At 34.6% G+C, this 19,839-nt stretch overlaps 1 protein-coding gene across 9 annotated transcripts in view; it reads right to left on the reverse strand.

Moving 5' to 3' along the window:
- LOC149081195 (MAP/microtubule affinity-regulating kinase 3) overlaps positions 1-19,620 on the reverse strand; it is a 59,499-nt gene extending 39,879 nt beyond the window's left edge. For 5 of the 9 annotated variants that reach the window (XM_089238003.1, XM_089238005.1, XM_089238006.1 and 2 more), the window contains exons 1-3: positions 19,437-19,606; positions 7,096-7,266; positions 255-336 (exon numbers count right to left, since the gene is read on the reverse strand). In XM_089238003.1, the coding sequence (XP_089094129.1) occupies positions 255-314 (60 nt within the window). In that variant the 5' untranslated portion in view covers positions 315-336; positions 7,096-7,266; positions 19,437-19,606. Of the gene's footprint in view, positions 1-254; positions 337-7,095; positions 7,267-19,436 lie in introns of all 9 variants that reach the window. The other 4 variants (XM_089238008.1, XM_089238007.1, XM_089238004.1 and 1 more) reach the window with 4 other exon arrangements.
- Between the last annotated feature and the right edge of the window lie 219 nt (positions 19,621-19,839).

Genomic DNA, 19,839 nt, shown 5'->3' on the forward strand with positions numbered 1-19,839 from the left:
AAAGTCTAAGCTCGCCTCCCTCTGAAATTAAAGTAAATTTTGACTGTTCTCTCCCCCCCCCCCCAAGATAATCAGGGTTTTCAGTAATTCGAGGTAGCCTCACTCCTATTCACCTAGGTTTATGGAGACTGTACTGCATTAAAAAGCATTTTTCCCATCCACCCTGAATTTTATGAATGGGCTACCAATGCCTTCACGTAAATATGTTTTAAAAAAAAAACTTATTTATTTTACGATAAACAAACAATAAATACCTGTTCAGTGGTTACAGACTCATGCACAGTCTGCAAAGGAGTTCTTATGCTTGCTGACATTATGGACTAAAAGCAGAAAGTGCTAAAATATAAAAAACAATTCTATGCAAAAAATACAAAACATTCAGGACAAATAATATTCAATTTCCTTTTTCGTACAACAATACTCTTACAGAAATTGAAACAATAATCTAAGATTACAAAATGCTTTATGAATAAAAACAAATTGAATTTGCAGAATTTTCTAGTGTGTGTGTGTGTGTGTGTGTGTGTGTGTGTGTATATATTAGATGCACCCCATACCCCTTTTCATTTAAAGCACATTTTATACACTCAAACTATAACAGTAATAATTATCAGGGTTACAGCTGACTTAAAAGTATTTGCATCAATATAGATAACAAAACAAAAATCACAGCTAAATGGACATCTTGTTTATAACAAATTTGACAGTTACAGGGGTGGGAAGTGACCATTAGTGTTACAGGGGTGGGAAGTCCATTTTGGAGCAGCAAAATTCAGGATTCGGAGCAGTTTTGGAGCAGCAAATTCAGGATTTGGAGCAATTTTGGAGCAGTAAAATATGGGATTCGGAGCAGATATTTATAAATTGGAACAGTGAAATTAACAAGAATATTTTCGTTGACCCTCAACCCTTTACAAAATAAAACTACAGCATGTCTTTTGTTATCAAACATCTTTTCGTCAGCTTAATTTTTGTTTTTGATGTTTTAGGCTTTTGACAACTTGTTTGAAAGAGCGGCTGTCATAAAATTTTTTGCACCTGTCTATTTAAGATGATTTTTGCTTACTGACGACACTATTTGCTGCCTTGAACAGCAGCACTTCAAATGAGCTAAAAAAATTTTAGGCTTTAAGTTTTAATTTTTTTCTACTTGGAAAGAAATTGTTGCAAAATGGGAGAGAATTTCGGAAGAATCAACTCGATGTTTGGCGATTCAGCACTCATTATCTGGCGAGATTGGCGATCTGACACTCGTTATTTGGCGAGATTGGCGATTTAACGCTCGTTATTCAGCAACATTGGCGATTTAACGCTCGTTATTCGGCAAAGTTTCTAAACTAACATTCGTAATTCGGCGGACATGCGATTTTACTTTTTTTAAAATGAAATTTTTTTTTTATGAAACATCGGGATTTAACACAATGACAATCGACTACAGTAATTTCTGCTGCTTCCAGTGACGACTTTTTTTTTAAACGGAAACACTTGAATTTACACTTTAAAGCTGAAAGGCATTGCAAACCATCTTCAGTTCCACGATCACGGACAATATCGGGATTTCGCGATGGAAAGCCCGATCAGGGGCCGATAGTTTAAGTATAGTGGAATAAAATACCCTCTTCTCGTAAAAAACGTTTCGTGGCTAACAGGAACAAACATTTTTTGGCGCCCTTTACAAAATTCCGGGCATACTGAAGCAAAATTCGCTATTTGGCACAGAAAAATGCGAAAATACGCTATTGGAGCAGGATGGCGCAACATATTAGTTTTGGCGCAGTGCGGCGCAGAGTTATTAACTGTGCAGTTATTAACTCCTTCAATTAAACATTTCATTGCTGTCTGGCAATCAGCAGTGGGAACTATGGTACTTCTGAAATCAAACACTTGAAACTGGAATATAATAAATGTGCATTATTTTCCATATAAAACTACGTCTCAAATTTAAAAAGGATTAAAAAAAAACAACAAAAAAACATTGATTTCTACAAGGATACAGTTTTCTGGACTTCTTGGAAATTCTTTTTTTGTTGACACAATGAAAAAAGTCGAAACTCTCAACCAGGGCCATAACTAGGAATTTTGCCACCCGGAGCAAACATTATTTTGCTGCCCTCCCCCACACACAGCTTTAAAATTCAATAATTTTGTAATGGTTTTATTTGTTCCTATCTAAAACTGTCATGCCCTAAATTTTACTGCCCGGGACAGTTACCCCCTCCTCACCCCCTCTAGAGGCCCTGCTCTCACCAATAGGTAGCTCTGCAGTTTCCTGATGAACGCAAATAAAAGCCAGTCTTTTAATTTTGTTGGAAATTCATGTATGACTAGCCTTATTGATCGTTTACTTTGGAATTTAAAAGTAGCTTAGCAACATTTTTCACCATATCTGATGGAGGTTCACATGAGATGTTCAACCAAAGAAAAAAAAAAAGATTGCAGTTGATTTACAAATGCAGACATCTGTGAAGTAAATAATAAAGTTATATATTGAATCGTCTAATGAAGAGGATGAAAATGAATCTAAGAAAGTGCACAGGTCTCTATTCCAACACTTGCAAAAGCTTTGGACAAATTAGAAAAATATAAGGCCATTGAAGCTCGAAAATCGCAGCTTTCATTCACTAAATTAACTTTTATTATTCTCTTTACAATGTGTAAGAGCATGGAAAAGAAAACAAATGGAAATAACAAATTAAATACCTGTCATTCTTGTGATTGTTTACATTCCATACAAGTACTAGTTACAACAAGAAAACTGGCATAATAAGTGATAGCATTCAAATACTTTTATAAAATGAATTGGATAATCTGAATTTTGAATTCTAACTTTTTTGCTGTCTTCTTGTGCTTTGAATTATTTAAGTTAGACTGTATTTCAGAGATTACAAGATATCATGCCTCCTTAAAACCCTCATTTCAACAATGCTGAGCCCAGAGACCTCTGTAAAGCAGGCTTTTTTCATGAACATGTTTTCCATCCCTCCCAACCAGTCAGATCAACTGCCACGAATGAATGAATGCCAGGGTCTCTGCCACCGGACTTATCCCGTTGCCGAGATCTCTTCCAGCCCAGCTTCGTGGCAGAGTCTGGAACAAAGTGAGTGTGTGTACACCTAACAGTCTGAGTGTAGCTAGTGTTGTGTATGATATTTCAGTGCTGCCATCTATACTTCAAATTGTGAGTGAAATGTAATGATTGAATATTTGTAACATTGTAGGCCTGTTGCTCTCTGTGGCGAGACTTTTTAACGGGGAGATCGGCTCGCATTAGTGCCTTGAAGTTGGGAACCACAGAAAACCAACTTCAGCCGACCACCACTGTGGGGTTCGAACCAGGATCCTCGCATTGCGAGTCCGTCACTATAACCCTCGACCACCACAGCGGCAAGAGAGAACTATGGATAGAACTAAATCAACTGCCAGTGGGTGGAGTCTGTTTTTGTTCAAAGTTTGATAAGAGGAGAGAGACTTTCTTTCCATTTGAGGGTGGTATAAGAATATGCACAAAAAAACAGACAAAGTGAGATTATTTCTCTTCCTCGGTTTATTGTTCTCAGAGTTGGAGGGGAGAAGCAATATCATCTGCACAAAATTTAAAAAAAAAAATCATTAAAAAAGGGTGTGGCATTTTGCACAGTGTTTAGTGATTTCCACTACGCCAGCAGTTGAAATACGCGTCAGTGAGATATTAAAAACCGCTTACAGGGTAAAAAAGATTGTGGGAGTAAACAACTACCTTATGAACAAACTCTGCCTACATAACTGTAAATGGAAATTGAATTATAGCTTTGTTGCACTATGTCTTTTTAAACCTGCAATGTTGAGACTGGTAGAAAATGCAGATTTCGTAAACATCCTGTAGTGAAAACAAACGCCAGCAGTATAATCTAGATTTCATGTATGTTAATACCATGTACCAAAAATACTTGTGTACAAAATTAAGAGAATTAGCACATTATGACAAATTTCTGAAAAACTAATGGACAAATTTTAATGAAATTTGGTACGAATGTACAGTTATAACAGAGGAAAAAGATGTACCATACGAAAGTCATAGTACACATACACGCATGATTGTCAGTAAAGTTCATCATTGCAGGAATTTCTAAATTTCCAAAATCCATGTTACGAGATTGAACCGAAAATGAGTCTAATATGGGTAAAGTCCTCTCTGACAGGTCGCACAATGCGACAGCATACTGGACAGGAGGCAGTTGAGGAGTCCCTGAGGCAATCGATCCCACTCCTGCAGCAACACAGTTTTCACCTCTATGGTCATAGCATACACACGCATGAGGGTGGAGCTAACACATTTGACACTTAATGTATTTGCATACTTCTCTGGCAACATTATTAGTACCTTTGGTTCAGTACTTTTAATGAAAATTGATACAATGTGCAAATTCTCTTAATTTTGCACACAAGTGTAGAGCCATCTATAACAGAAAATTTGACTTTTTTTTCTTGTGCTGCCGAAAAACATCCTACTCTACAATAGGTCTGAGGGTGCAAACCATAACCCAATACGTCAATTTATTTTAAAATTCATGCAAATTTATGGGACAGCCTGTATTTTGTCTAGACAAGAGCATTCTGGCAAAAAATAATTAAAATCAATAAACTGCGTAACACTGCAATTTTAAATTTGATTATTCTTCATAAAGTAAAGAATACAGTTCAATGCAAAACAGATTATGATCACAATTTGCATAAAAATTAAGATTCTATATACAGTATATAGACTTCAGATGTCATTAATATTGCAAGGGGTTGTATAATTATTAAAATGAAGAAATCAACTTTTTATTTGGCCACCGTCTTAAAAAGCTCAATTGGAAAATTGTTGCTGTTATTCCTGGGGCCAAAAAAAGAAGTCCCATGTTTCCAGGTGCAATATTCATTGAGATATTTGAATTCACAATCAGAGAAAAGTTGGGGAGAAAAACAACATATATGAGAAAAAGAAGTGTCAGTTTATATGTGCTGTGTTATTTCTCCACTTTTATCTAATTTTTAAATTAAAATCTCAGTGAATATTGCATTTAAAAATAAGTAACTCTTTTTGTTGGTCTCAGGAGAGACAGGGCAACAACTTTCTAATTGGGTTTTTTTAGGACAGGTGTCTGTATTGAAATGAAGTAACTTTTTATAACTATACAACCCCTCGCAACATGAATGACGTATGTATGTGTGTGTATATATACACACAACACACACACACACACATATATATACATACGTCATTCATGTAGAACTTATATATATATATATATATATATATATATATATAGTTCTACACGTTATTCAGATACTTTCTGTAACTCAGTGGTTCTCCCAACCTTTTTAAGGCCGTGCCCTACCAAAGCATCTCCGAAATCCTGATGCCCGTGCTTTTGCCAGGGAGTACCCCTGGTGAAAACTTTAAAGCCATAACAGTTTTTTTTCAAATGTAAGAACCATAATTTTTTGGCTTTGGCTCCTTAAATTTCAAAACCCAGAGGTCTTTGCCCCTCCCCCCCATTTCTGTCTACTTTTACTTAGTCAAAAGCAGTGGTTCTTATTTAGGGATCCTCCTCGTAGGGACATCATTGGGTCTGTGAGCTTAGATGAGAAAAGAATTAACTCATTGGTTTTACATTGCTATACACAAAATATAAGCTTTTAAAGGAGTTCACAGGCTTCATTTTTCTTCATTTTATTTTCACAGGGGGAGCCGTGGATTTTATCTTACTGACACTAATTTCTGATCGAACACAAAATATTATGAACATATATTATGAGTCAAACCTCTTTCACTGAAAGAGAAAAAAAAGAAAGAAATTGTTTAAAAATTAAAAATTTGAACTCAAAGAAAAAAAATGAAGGGAGATCGGAAGGGGTTCCAAGCCTTCATGGAAAAATTCAAATTGTCCCCTCGTGGGACATGTGCTTCCCATTGGAAATCACTGCTCTAACTGGAAGTACGCCTCTAGGATCAATGGTTCACCAGAAATTTACGGGCAGGGAAGTAAGTTATGCACCCAGTTTGAGCAAGTATTACTCTTTATAGTAGTTGGAATTAGTTATGATATGGAACTAGTTTTTCAATTATTAAACTTGAACTTTTTTAAATTTTTATATTAAAAGAAAAGGGAAAAAGGAAAACCAGGAAAAGAAATATTTTGTTTTATAAAGGAGAAATAAACCCTAGTCTTCGGCAAAAAAGCAACTAGTGCAAACAAGGTCATGGTCAATCAAGCATCCAATGCACACATGACTTGCTTCATAGCTTAACTGGCTTACTACCCTTTCCTAGTTTGGCAGGTAAATCACCAGCTCTACTTTTAGCTCTGGGCAATATAGAAAGCATGCGACTGGAATGGAACAAAAAAAAAAACCAAGAAAGGGCGATATAGCAAATTTTCATTTTTCAAAGTTATTTTTCTTTCTCGGATATGGTGTTATTTGTGAAGCATCTCATGATCAGGCAGCAATCAATGTGGTCAAAATTTACATAAAAGTTTTGATTTTATTAAACTGTAATAGCTATTCCACACTAAGGGGTATAAATTACATTCCATGGCACTAGCACTCAAGTGATCCACCATATAGTTCAGAGCTCGACAAATTGAAAAATATTTAGGGGCCAGCCAAATCTCTCAAGAGCCAACCATTTTTTATTCAAGAAAATTGGAATAAATAAATGGAATAAAATGAATAAGAAAAAATCGTAAAAAATATTTTGATTTCTCCGGAGAAGTAAATTTTCTCATATTTTTATTAAAGGCATACTGTAGTGAAATTAAACAATTTGTGTCCTCCATAGACTCCAACTTAGCAATCACATATATAAAATTTTAGGTAGCAATACTGATTTTCTAGTCACCATGGCAACCTGAGATTTGTCAAGTCCAGATACAGCTACAATCCATAATTATTGTATTCATACAAATAAAACTGGAAATGGTTTTTTTTTTTTCATAAATCTGCATTCACTTCCCACAATTAATGGAAAAACCCTTAAACATTCAAATGCTAAAAAAAAATTAACTTTAACATCCAAAATTAAACTCCAACAATTTGAAATTTAAAAAAAACAAGACTTTTCAAACTTACCCTCAAAACAGCCCACAGAAAGCAGCAAAATAGCAGTAAGGGCTATAATGAAATTTTTCTGCCACAGATGTTGTATAACACTGGAGAATATATAACATGTTCAAACAGAGGAACGCCTCCACATCATTCTAAATGCCTTTCATCTCAACGGTACAAATTCTTTCATTCTAACTGGAAAAAAAATGAAAATCTCATAAACTGTCTAAAGGGAAATACTTTGTACAACAGAATTGAACCTTTTTTCACCAGCAGAAAATAGTCAATGTTACGAACCTGCAAAAATTTGATATATAATTATTTACAGATCAGATGAATGATAAATAAATAGAACAAATAATGCAGAAAATAAATAGGGGAAATAATTTATGGCCGGAAAAAAATGAAAACAAAATAAATTGGAGAAATGATTACAGACTGGTAGAAAATAAGTAGGATGAATAATTTGTGGACCGCCAAAAAAAAAACAATAGAAACAATTTGCAGATAAGCTAATGGCCAAGACAGAAATAAAAATCAATTTGGAGATGGCTTATTTCATTTGATAAAATTATGTAATAGCTATGTGTAAATCGGGCAAAATAGTTCGTGGACCATCAGGAAAGTCCCATGGACTAGCATTGATTTCTAGACCAGCAGAAGAATAGTACTGTTATAGAAACTTAGCTTTAACTACTACAAGGCACTTTCTCTTGAATCCAAGAACACTTATGCTGAAATATATGTGAGAGCAAAAGTGAAAGCAGGCAGGAGAATGGGTGGCCAGTGCTCAAGGTAATTTTCAAAGACATTAAAAGAAAAAAATCTTATGCTGTTTTAATTTTTCTTTCAATTTAAAATGCAACTGTTCATTCGTTAATAGTCTAATTCTAAATTTATATGGAAGAAATTCTCCCATACCCATCTCTATCTAATCCACCATCGTATTCCTCTTCTTAAAGTCTTGCTTAAATTCCTGTATGAAAGCATGCTGATTATTAATTTGTTGCAATGAAAAGTCTTTGTAGAGTAAGCAATATTTTATCACTGACGTCATAAGTAGGAGAAACAAGTGAAAAACCACTGCATTACATTAGTTTGCTTTGTAATATTTGTGTTTGTTTTGTCATTGCGACATGCAGGGCCAGAACTATGAGGCAAAGAGACCTCGCGCCCTGGGTGGCAAATTTGAAGGAGAGAAAAAAAAAAGCTGCTCTAAAATCACTTTTGCAATTGAGGTGTTGCTATTATGTAATTCTAGAATATATGTATATAGGAAGAAATAAATAAAAAAGTGAATTAGGTGCAAACTAAATTCTCTGCAAACTTTTTTTTTCCTAATAAGAACAGCCAAAATAATTTTATTTAAGCTTTTCGAGGACTTAGTGGCCATTTCCCATGTCCGTGGAAGAAGAAATACAAATATTTTCATAATTATACAAATTCTGAAAATATTTGTTTTCAGACTCCCATTTAGTCATCACACATGGAAGATTTCAGGTACCAATGCAGATTTAGTCCTTGTAACACCCTGGGAATTGTCTCTCTCTAGTCCTGGTACATTAGAATATGTGTAGAATTTTATTTCAAGTTGATCAAAATGTGACTGATCAAGGTTGCATTTTGAAGTTACCTACTTCAAGTTACAATTTTATAAAAAAAATAGAGACGTTAAAATTTATAGAAATACTAACAAATTATACTGTAATGCTTGTCGTAGATCAATAATTAAAAAATTATGCTGAATCTTAATTTTAAATCCATTAGCCCCTACTAACTTCATCATCTAATATGGTATAATCTATATACACATAAAACCTGACTTGACAAATTCCAGGCACCAGGTCACATCACCATGACGACTAGAATATAGTTATTAGCACATAAAATGTTCTGTTTGAGCTTGTTAAATTGTAGTCTAAGAATGGCACAAAATTTTCTGATTTCATAATTGTCTCTTCCAACATCAGAAGCAGTCATTAAGCCCTAATAAAGATGAATGGTCCAAAATAATGTTTTTTATGCTGTTTTTTCCAACTTTTCCAGGAGTTAGTTACCTTTTTTCATTAACGACTAATTCCATTTTTGAATTTGCTTTTTGTGCCATAGCGGCGGGACTACTTACCCGTACATGCACCTTGTACACATTCCTTTACAGAATTTCTAAAGAATCTGCACATGCAGGAGAAAGTGTTCTGAGAGTACGTGTGGCCGTAAGATATTTATGTTGTAGAGTTGCACTTGTTTCGTGTTCATGCTGTCATCTTTCTGTTGTGAAGGGACTACCTTTACTTTCCTTACAAGCTTGAGATATCACTCAACATGTTTCGAACACATTTTTGGTCTCATTTACACAACACAAAAACTTAGCTCCTATTTATTTAATTTTATATGGGGTATGTAAAGACTTTTTCATAGGGTAATGTTTTTGTGAAAATGATTCATAAATTTGTGGGAAGCACAACAATCTAGTTACTGTAGAATCTCAATAATCTGAGGCTACCTGGAATTACAAAAACTGATTATCTGGAAAAAAGAAATTTTGACCTTTGAGAGGGTAGAACCTCAGACCTATTCACGTTTATACTTATCTATTTTGTTCTATAACTTCAACAGCTTTTAGTTCATTTAGATTAAATTTATGTTTCTCCTGTACACTGCACATATTTTGCCATAAAAATTAAAATAAGTTTTAACATTTACTAAAATTTTTAAACAATCATTGATATCATTGATTATATTCATTATCCTAGACTGAAGTTTTAGCAAAGCATCTAGTAAATTTAAGTAATTGGAGATTTATCATATTAACCAATATGAGCTGGGTATACATAATCACGATAAATGTAATAAATTAGCAAAAATATATGTAATAATATGTAATAATGAGAAATATTAATAATATTAATTCTATCCAAAGATGCCACTCTCTGCTCTCACTGCAAAGATTTTGACAGCTGGTTGATGCGAAGATAAATCCAAGGAAGAAAAATCAACAAGATTTGCAGGGAATCGAGCCCATATACACTCACTTGCCGAGTGAGCGCCCTAGACTACAAAGCCAGCTTTCCTTAGAGATTGTGTGCACTGCACGGGTCTATGTACCACTCCGTTCAACACACGCGAGCTCTATGGAAAAGATTTGTTGGCTTTATAGTCTAGTACACTAACCTGAAAAGTAAAAGGACGTGCGTTAGATTCCCAACAGGGACTGCTGAATTTTCTTTCCTGAATTTATCTTCACGTCAACCAGCTGTCAAAACTTTCTTAGTTATATCAATTCTATTTAAAAAACATTACTTCTTGTGCTCTGACTGAAATTCTATAGTTTACTAACTACCACATGTGTATCACAGAATCAATAAGCAATGTGTGGAAGTGGGGGAAAGGACTCAACAGGAAAGGCCCACATAGGGATGGACCATCAGGTCCTCCTTCCCTGCCCAGAATTGATTGCATGATGAACCGATTTACAACCACACTATTATTAAAGGGGGAAACAGGAAGAGACTTTGAGAACCACCAGGCAACCTTGAATGCAAGACTAGTTTGCAACAAATCTCCATCTTAACAAAAGGGGGTTTAAGAATCAGTAATATCAATAAGATTCATGTACAGATATCCTGAAAAAATATCAGGATATATTTCTACCCTCTTTTTATCTCAATCTTGTAGTAAGTAATTGAGATGGCTGGAGTGGGGGAATTTTTATTAAAAGTGCTGAAATATACAAAACAAATGCTCAAAGAATGAAAATATGTATTAGAATGACTGGAAATCATAAAAACACTATATTTCATAAAAATAGCAAAATAATTTAAAAAAAATATGTGAATTCATAGGAATCTTAGCCCTATTAATCAAACGAAAATTATTTTAAGCAACCTGGGATTTGCCTACTCCGTGAAGAAAATATGACTCATCCAAAGCCAAATAGCTAAGGAAATTCCCATTTAAAGGAAAGAAAATAAAGAAAGAGGTTATTGATCGAAATGAGGTCAAAGAAAAGGCATGAAGATCACAAGGTCATATTAAATCGTATGCCTCATCAAAATAAAAATAAATTTTCTCACTATCACAGATAAAAAATAATTAAAAAGGGAACCAACCATTTTTTTCTGGAATGCTTCACATTTTCTAAATAATCTTTGAGAGGAAGGGTAGGGTTGAGGCGATCTGCTTCAAATATGCAAGACAGTATTTCTCAAGCACCATCAATATTGGAATTAATTTTGTATTATCAAAATCATAGCTGCCAACTTTGGAAAATGAGAATTCAGGTGGTTTTCGCATAAATCCAAATTCCATACAAAAATAAATGCAAAAGGGATCTTTTAAAACATTTTAATGATTTCTCATTAGTAAAAAGAGAAATTTTAGGGATATTTTTCCATTGCAAAAACAGTTACATCATGCAAGCCATTGCTAATCATAGTAGGTTAAAGTCCTTGGGTTAAATTAAATTTCAGAAATCAATCTCGCGAACCAAAAAATCTCCGTCGGGCCTGAAACAGTACATATGGTGAAGCAGATATATGCGATCATGTTAATTTTGGGTTTTGAAAGGCCAGATCGATGTGTGCTGATTGGCGAATTTTGTGTTTTCTCCCCAAAAATTTTTTTTTGTTATTTGACGAAATGGCGACAATTTACATAACATTTATGAAACAGCAGTTTTTTTGGTTTTTTGAGTAAATTATTGGGGAATAATTTTTTCCTAAATGTAGGGATTTTTACAATCACGGGAGATAAAAGAATTTTTTGGGAGTTTCCGGGAGACTTTGGCAGCTATACAAAATGAATCATTTTAAAAATCTGAACAAAATAAAAGGTATCCAGTTATATGGCATACGTAGGTGCTGAGCTAATCTGAGAAAACTTCAGTCAAATATTTTATGATAAAACACACACAGCTTGAGATTTTTTTACTTTTCATGTCCAATATGAAAAAGACAAATTTGACCAAGGCTTGACAAATAGCAAAAAAAAAAAATCTAGGCACCAGAACAATATTTTAGGAGCCAAACATTTTTCTCCAAGAAATATTGGTTAAAATTATATTCCTTGCGATTTTTACAGGATATTGCGACTGCTAGTCGCCACAGCAACTAAAAAAATTTAAGTTGGTGCTTAAAATTTTCCATGTGTAATTACTAAATTAGTTTATGAGGGCAACACCAAATTTTCAGACTTCGTGTCAATGTGCCTCCAATATGAAAAAGGGTGAATAAGCCCCAGAAAAGAAAAAATGAATTTGGATCACTTTCCTTTTTTTTTTGGCTCCTATAAAAAAAAAAAAAATCAGGGGCTGGCACCTAAATTGTTTTTTAATTTGACCACATTTGGAATTGATAGATATGGCACCTAAATTCTTTCTGATTAGCCAAGCATTTTTTCCTCGACAAAATCAATCTGAAGCAGTGACCCCTTTCCATACTATCAGACAAGCAGACTTAATTTCAGATAATTTTGTGCAATCTTCAGACTCGAGTTCAGTTATTATATGTACAAAACTTTGATGCAGTTATCAATTTTTTAGTTGAAATAACAGCCTGGAATTTGTCAAATCCTGGAATTGTTCAAACAAAATAAAATCAGGCACGAGCCGAATTTCTCAGGAGCCAAGCATTCCCCCCCCCCCCATAGAAAAACTGTCCACCACAGGGCTGGACAAATCTGAGGTGCTAAGTGTGATTACTAGGGCTAGGATATTTATGCCCTAAAAACTTCTAAAAAATGCTTCATAAGAAATGCATTTATGCCCAATAAAATAAAAAATATATCCTAAAACATTTTTCATTCCTACCTCAGATAAACATTAGCTTTATCAAAATAATATGATAGCGAGAAGTGTTGATGCAGTCTAAACTATTTGACCCATTACTTTCATTGTATGAACAAAATGTTTGTTTTACTAACCCCTATGAGTATCAGCGGATCAATAACAGCTTTAAAAACAGAAAAAATTTACCCCAAGCCAAAATTTGCCTTTCCAGTAAGTTTTTCCTTAGAAATTAGTATTCAACTTCAGAATTAATGTGCTGCCATATACAGGTAAATATATCTAGTCAAGTATTTAACACAAAATTATTGCACAAAAAGTATTGCACAAAACTAAAATAATAATTCCTTTTATTTGATAAAACTCTCAAAATTTCTCGCTCTAAATCTCCCTGAATCACCCAGAGTGCTCGACACCCCTGTTCAATATCGTGCTTGTGAGCACCACATCAACATCCTAATTAAACACCTTGTACAAATTGCATTCACGGATTGAAATCGCCCCAATTTCATGCATACTTATGTCAAACTTGCCATTAGGGTGCTCTTCTTTTGATGATGGGTACAGATAGTGCTCATAACTAGAGAAAGGTTGAAGACCTCTGCTTTAAACATTCACTGCGCTTGCATCTGATTTTTATAAAGGTTGCCAAGATTATCAGTTGGCACACATATTTCTGGTGTTCAGCAGGAGTTTGACCTTAATGGCCATAGATGGCCCAGGTTGGACACGGATAGGATTTAGAACCTTTTACGAATTACGGGAAAGAAGAAAGCTGTTCTCAGAGGCGAGAAAAGAAAAAAAAACAGTCCGAAGCAGAATCAGAATAGCGGGGAATAAATTTACTTTTATCAAAAATTATGAAACATGCAATATATACCTTAAAATTTTGAAAATATGTTCTATCACGTAAAATTAATGAAATGTGCAAAAAAAAAAAAATTACAAAGGCATAGAAATCCAAGCCATAGTGATTATTATCCCAAACAAAAAAATACGCTCAGCTCCTACAGTATTTGGCTAGCAACAAGATTTTTTCTTAATTTGTCAAGCCCTTGGTCCACAATAGAGCCTAATCCTTTTGTTGCAATTTTTTTACAATTTGGATTTCTTTTTTCATGTCGGTAGACACTAATATAAATTCCAAAACTTTTGTGTTGTGCTTGGAGTAATAATCACACATAAAAATTTCAGATCCCAATACTAATTTGTCACCGTGGCTATCTGGCACCTAGAATTTGTCCAGCCCTGGCATAAATTCTGAAAATTTCCTTATTAAAGGCTTAACCAATTCCAGGCTCCTAAAATTTTCCATATTTAATTAATAAAGTGTCCAATGATAACAAATTTTTAGAATTAGTGTTTTCCAACATTAATAGGGTCAACAAGTCCAAGAGGGGAAAAAAACATCATTTTTAGGACCCTTTTTCTCTTGAAAATACTCTGCTTGGCTCCTAAGAAATTTGTTTGGTACACGAAAACTTTTCTGATTTGTCAACCCATGGTCGGCATAACTATACAAGAGCAAGCAGACTCATGCTAGCTGGAAATTCAAGGATCTGGCACAACTCTGTCAAACATTCCTCAAAAGATCTAATGAATTTCGGTGCATGTGAGAATGTGTCACGTATGCGCAGTGTACCTAACATGGGTTTATTTCTGGAGAATGCCTGCTATGCGTTCAAGTAGTGCTGCCATCTGTCTCCCAAATTTTCATAATAGTCAAGAAAAAACTGAATTTCCCTGATCTACCGCATGTAATATGATCTGACAGAGTATCAATATAGGGACTGAGAAATCCCCCAGGGGTGCCAGGTTTCTGAATGACACAAAAACCAATATTTTTTAAAAACAGTCACACATTAAACGTTACTTAAACATTAACAAAATATCAATGCACAAATCTGTAAAAGAAATTAAACTTTCTAAAAGCACCAAAAAATTACCTTAAATTCACGAACTTGTCAGACAACTATCCTTAAATGTCAAAATATGACATAAAAACAGATAGGTTTTCCTTTAAGGCAGCGGTTCAATATTTTTGGCTATAATTTCCACAGAAATTAAATATGGGTAAATGAAACAATTCCTATAGGCATTTTTTTTAATTATTGACCAAACACACTGATTTATTCCATTATCCTAGACAGATACATAGCCCCTTAAGGTTCCGCAAAGCATGGGCTGAGAACAGCCGATTTAAGAGCATGTGAGAATGGGTTAAGACCCTAACCAGCAGGGTCTCAAAATGTTGAAAACAATAAATTTTGAACTACCTGTGTCTATTTTTTTGTCAAACTTCAAGCAAAATTCATGTAATATTTGAAACACAAATGCAAAAAAATGCTATGAATGGAATGTTTTTTCACAGTACATTCAACTAGTGACTATGCAGGTTTAATAAAACATTTAACTTATAGGATGATCCAAATCTGTTGATGTGCTGGAGATTGTAATTCACCAAAGTTTGCAATCTGACCACTGCTCATAACATTTTGTGGCACCCCCCCCCCCCACGCCAGAAGTTGCAAGGGTTAAGTTGCATTCTGTTATTGTCAAAATGGGTCTTCAGCAGCTGCTTTGCTGGTATTGCAATGTGCAAGAAGTTGTTCTATCCATATACTGATGCTGTGGAAGTGCCGAAATGATGTGTTTGCACAAAATAGATTATACTGCTGGCCAAGTGTACAGCATCATCTACTTGCACATATTGCACTATTTGCACTTTTTTTCCTTTTGCAAAAGAAACTTCCATTGCTCCAGGAGTATGCATGCAAATTTTCAAGTCATTCTGACCAGTACTTATTGTATAGTTTTGGAACCAAAACTTAAAATTATAATCACCCTGTATATAGCTGATTATGTTTCATAAATCTGTTACTACTCTCCAGTACAACCTTTGATTAACTGGGCTTAACCATGAAAGTATAAAAAAAAAACTATTGAATATTAAGACTGGAAGATATACAGTAGGAGATGTGCTACTTCTTATGAGAAAGAAAATGAAAATTTATGTGAGGTAATGTAACTACTAGTACACTAGTCTTTGTCCTTTAAGGACAGCTGGTGTCTTTATTGGAATACAAGACCACCTGTGTGTGTGCCCCTAGCATGATGGTGTCACTACTGTTGCTGCTTCTTTGTGAAGGGTAAAAGAAACCTGTGAGAAATACACCACTACATTTAGATGTGTAATGCAATCTTTATTCATGAATTTGCTGAAGACAGAGCATCAGAATGTAGCCAAAGGTTAGAAAATGTGGCAAAAATGAGAAATTTTGGCTTCTGTATATAGCTTTAAATAACTAAGATATTTCATATGAAAAAATATATATATTCTGGCCACTTTTATGGGAATTTTTGAAAAAAACCACTTATAAAATCTTATGTCATTTAAAGATATACCATCAGAATGTACCCCAAGGATATAAAATCTGGTAAAAATGAAACATTTTGGCTAATAATGAAGAAAAAAATGATATTTAGGCCCCTTTTATTTGATTTTTTGAAAAAAACCAAACTGGTTTTTTTAAAAAAGCCACTTGGTTTAAACCAAACAACCCTGCTTTTGAGAATAGCTAATTTAAAGAAAAATCTAAAAGTGGAGCCTCAACAATAAGATTTTTCCTTTTCCCAGACATTGAAATTGATTTTTTAGGCATAATCAAAACTTTAAATGCACTATTCTCAAAAGTGACTTTTTGCATTTCCACGGTTTTGCCATAATGCTAATGATATAATAGTGTGATTGATATTCTCAAACATAAATCTCAATGACTTTTAATTATAATTTCATTGTTTTTTTTTCTTTAGCCATATTTCATATTGAATCTTAGATATAACTAACATTTTATAAACAATACAAAGTCTCACAAGAACTATACAAAAAACACAAACAAGAACAATTTAGGAAACATTGTCTATTGAAAATGGAGTTCAATACCACCCATCAAACCCAAACAAACAATTGATTTCAGAGTTTTTTCTTTTTTTAGGATTTACTCGCGGAAATGACAATAAATTTTATAGAAGCCTTGGAGAAAAAAATAGCTAGCACACACGAAAAAAAACACCAGCTGAGCGAATGAGAGAGCGTTACTCGAAACTTTCTAAAAGGCCTCCATTTAAAAGCTCAGGAATGGGATGATCAAAGTAATTAAGACCATGAATCCAGATCAACACCATCCTAGAAATACCTTAACTAGCCCTACTGCAAAGAATTCATTTCGATGAAAACTTTGGTTGTTTCTTGTATAATGCAATCAACCTTTTTACTTATCAAGGGGGAAAACATGTTCAAGTCTTTAATCCTTTAAGCGGTATTAACAATATATTTCGCATCTTAAAAAATCTCTTATTTAACATTGATAAGCTGCAACATTTTGTAAAGTTTTCTCAATGGAAAACTTTTCCCAGTACTCCTTACTTTACATCTGCTGAAAATCGGAAGAAAGCCTACTTCATTAAAGATATGGCATTTTATAAGAAGTTTAGTGATTTCTATTATGCGCAGAAAGGGTAAACTGACAATAACGATATCACATATTCTTCTCTAATAAAAAAATTAAATTATCCCTTTTTGATTATAATCCACTACCGTTCAGTAAGCTTCCCCTCAGTAGCATTATAGCTTAAAGCATTCTTATCGAAATATCATTTGATATACCCAATCTCGCATCTTATAAACAAAACGAACTAATGCTAGGGAGAAATACCAAAAAAAAAAAACCAAACCAAAACAATTTAAGAAATATTCAGTCCATTGAAAACTGTAGTTCAAGACATTAAAACTTCTTTGCGGACATTGACAGGATAAAAAAAATTCGTCTGAACAGAGGGGTGACCATTATTCAGGGGTTTGAAATACATACTTTCATTATACAAGGGGAAATTATTTGGCCGTAAAAGAGGGAGTGACAGCATCTGAGGGTTGTCCGTTAAGAGGGGTTTTACTGTACCACCTACCAAGTAAGTTCCGCTTACTGAAGCCAACCAAGTGACATCAAGACTAGAAAAGCAAACAAACGATTTCAGTATTGTTTTAATTTTTTTGGACTTACTAATGAAAATCACCATCAATTTTATGGAAGCTTAAAATGAAATAATAAAAGGAGAGACAACTGAGGGAGAGATCGAGTGCTACTTGAACATTTCGACGAGGCCTCCATTTAAAAGCTCCGAGATCCTCACTCTAGTTATTGACAGAAGTAATGAAGACTACAAATTCAGGTGCCCTGAAATCAAGGTCGCCATGTCCGTAGAAATATCCTATCCAGCCCTGTTGTAATTAAAGAGGCAAACTCATGAATTCATTTTAATAAAAAACTTTGGCTGTTTGTGATGCAATCAACTTTTGAGTTGACAAATCTGAGCCTTCAACCAGCAATAACAACCGCAGCCACGACTAGAATTTTTGTGAGGGAAAGAGCAAACATGATTTTTTCAACCCCACCACCTTTAAAATTCATTTCATTATATTTTTTGTTCTTAAAATTTGTCACCTTGGACATTTGCCCCCTTTACACCCTTCCCCTGAAGTAGCAGCCCTGATAATAATATACATTTTTTTCTCTATAAAAAAATATTGCCACTAATATCGCATTTTTATGCATATACTCCACTACTGGAAATTATTATTTGGTCATCAAAAGAGGGGCGAAAGCATCTAAGAGTGGTGGCTGTTAATGGACAATTTGCCTAATAAAATGTTATAAACAGGATCTGCTGCAGTCCATCACCGTTAAGTAAGCTTCGCCTCAACATTTATAACTTAAAACATTTGAAACACATTTATCGAAACGACTGAATGATCACTGATGTGCTCAAACCTAACTGAAAATCTCAATGGCTTTTAACTACCCTTCTATGTTTTTAAGCTACAATCTAACATATAACATTCTACATTTGTATCTTAAAAACAATGCAAACCAATTCCCAGGAGGAATACACAAAAAAAGACAAACACAAACCAAAACAATTTACGAAATATTCACAGTCCATTGAGATTGTAGTTCAATACCACCTATCAAGTAAGAGATTGCATCAAGACATGTAAGCCTAAACAAAAACAATCGATTTCCGAGTTCTGTTTTTTTTTTTTTTTCGAACTTACTCGCGGAAATGACCATCAATTTTACGGAGGCCCCGACGGAATAACTAGCACACACGAAAGAAAACACACCAGCTGAGCGAGCGCTACTCAGAAATTTGTAGGAGGCCTCCATTTAAAAGCTCGGAGATCCTCCACTCTCGGGGATGAGCGAAATAATTAAGACACAGCCATACCTGCCCGAACGAACCAACATCCAGGAAATCGTCCCTCCGCTCGTAATATCAGATCGTTTCGGCCCAAAATATATCCATTTTGTTTAGGCTTACGGTCCAGCCACGGAGACTGAGAGGTATTAAGGGGGAAGCCATTAACCCGAACCTTCAAACAACCGATGACGGGATCGCTGCTGGAAGGAAAGGATGAACAGGCGTCGTCCGACACAAAGCAATGCAGTCCGAGAAAAATCACTAATTGCCGCGAAATAACCAGCGATACATTTCGACACAAAAATTAATTAAATCGTCTACCTACCAATATGGCGGTCTCAGGATTTTTACACAGAGGTGGAGGTGACGGGGGAGGGGAAGGGTGTTCATAGATCCGACGACGAGAGAGAGAGAGAAGAAAAAAAAAACCTTTCTTAACACACAACACCCATCACACACAGCGGCGTTCACAGCAGCAGCACAACTTCGTCCGCTGGGCGACCATCAGCCACGAACCAGGCGCTGCGAGTTATTCGATGACTCATCGATTACGTCACGTAGCGTGAAACTCATCCTGGGGTCAAATGTACGCGAAACAAGTATTGAATAAATTTTACCCTGTTTCGAAAGTAGAAAAAAAACAAATTGGGACTTACGAATAAATTTATGTTTTATCTCTGATCGACATAAAAACTCATAAATTAATGTACTTCCTCGGCTTAATGACC

Source organism: Pholcus phalangioides, unplaced genomic scaffold, assembly GCF_987345545.1.
Source record: "Pholcus phalangioides strain wild (caught in Gottingen) unplaced genomic scaffold, Ppha-v1.0 ptg000010l_1, whole genome shotgun sequence".
NCBI classification, from domain to species: Eukaryota; Metazoa; Arthropoda; class Arachnida; order Araneae; family Pholcidae; genus Pholcus; species Pholcus phalangioides.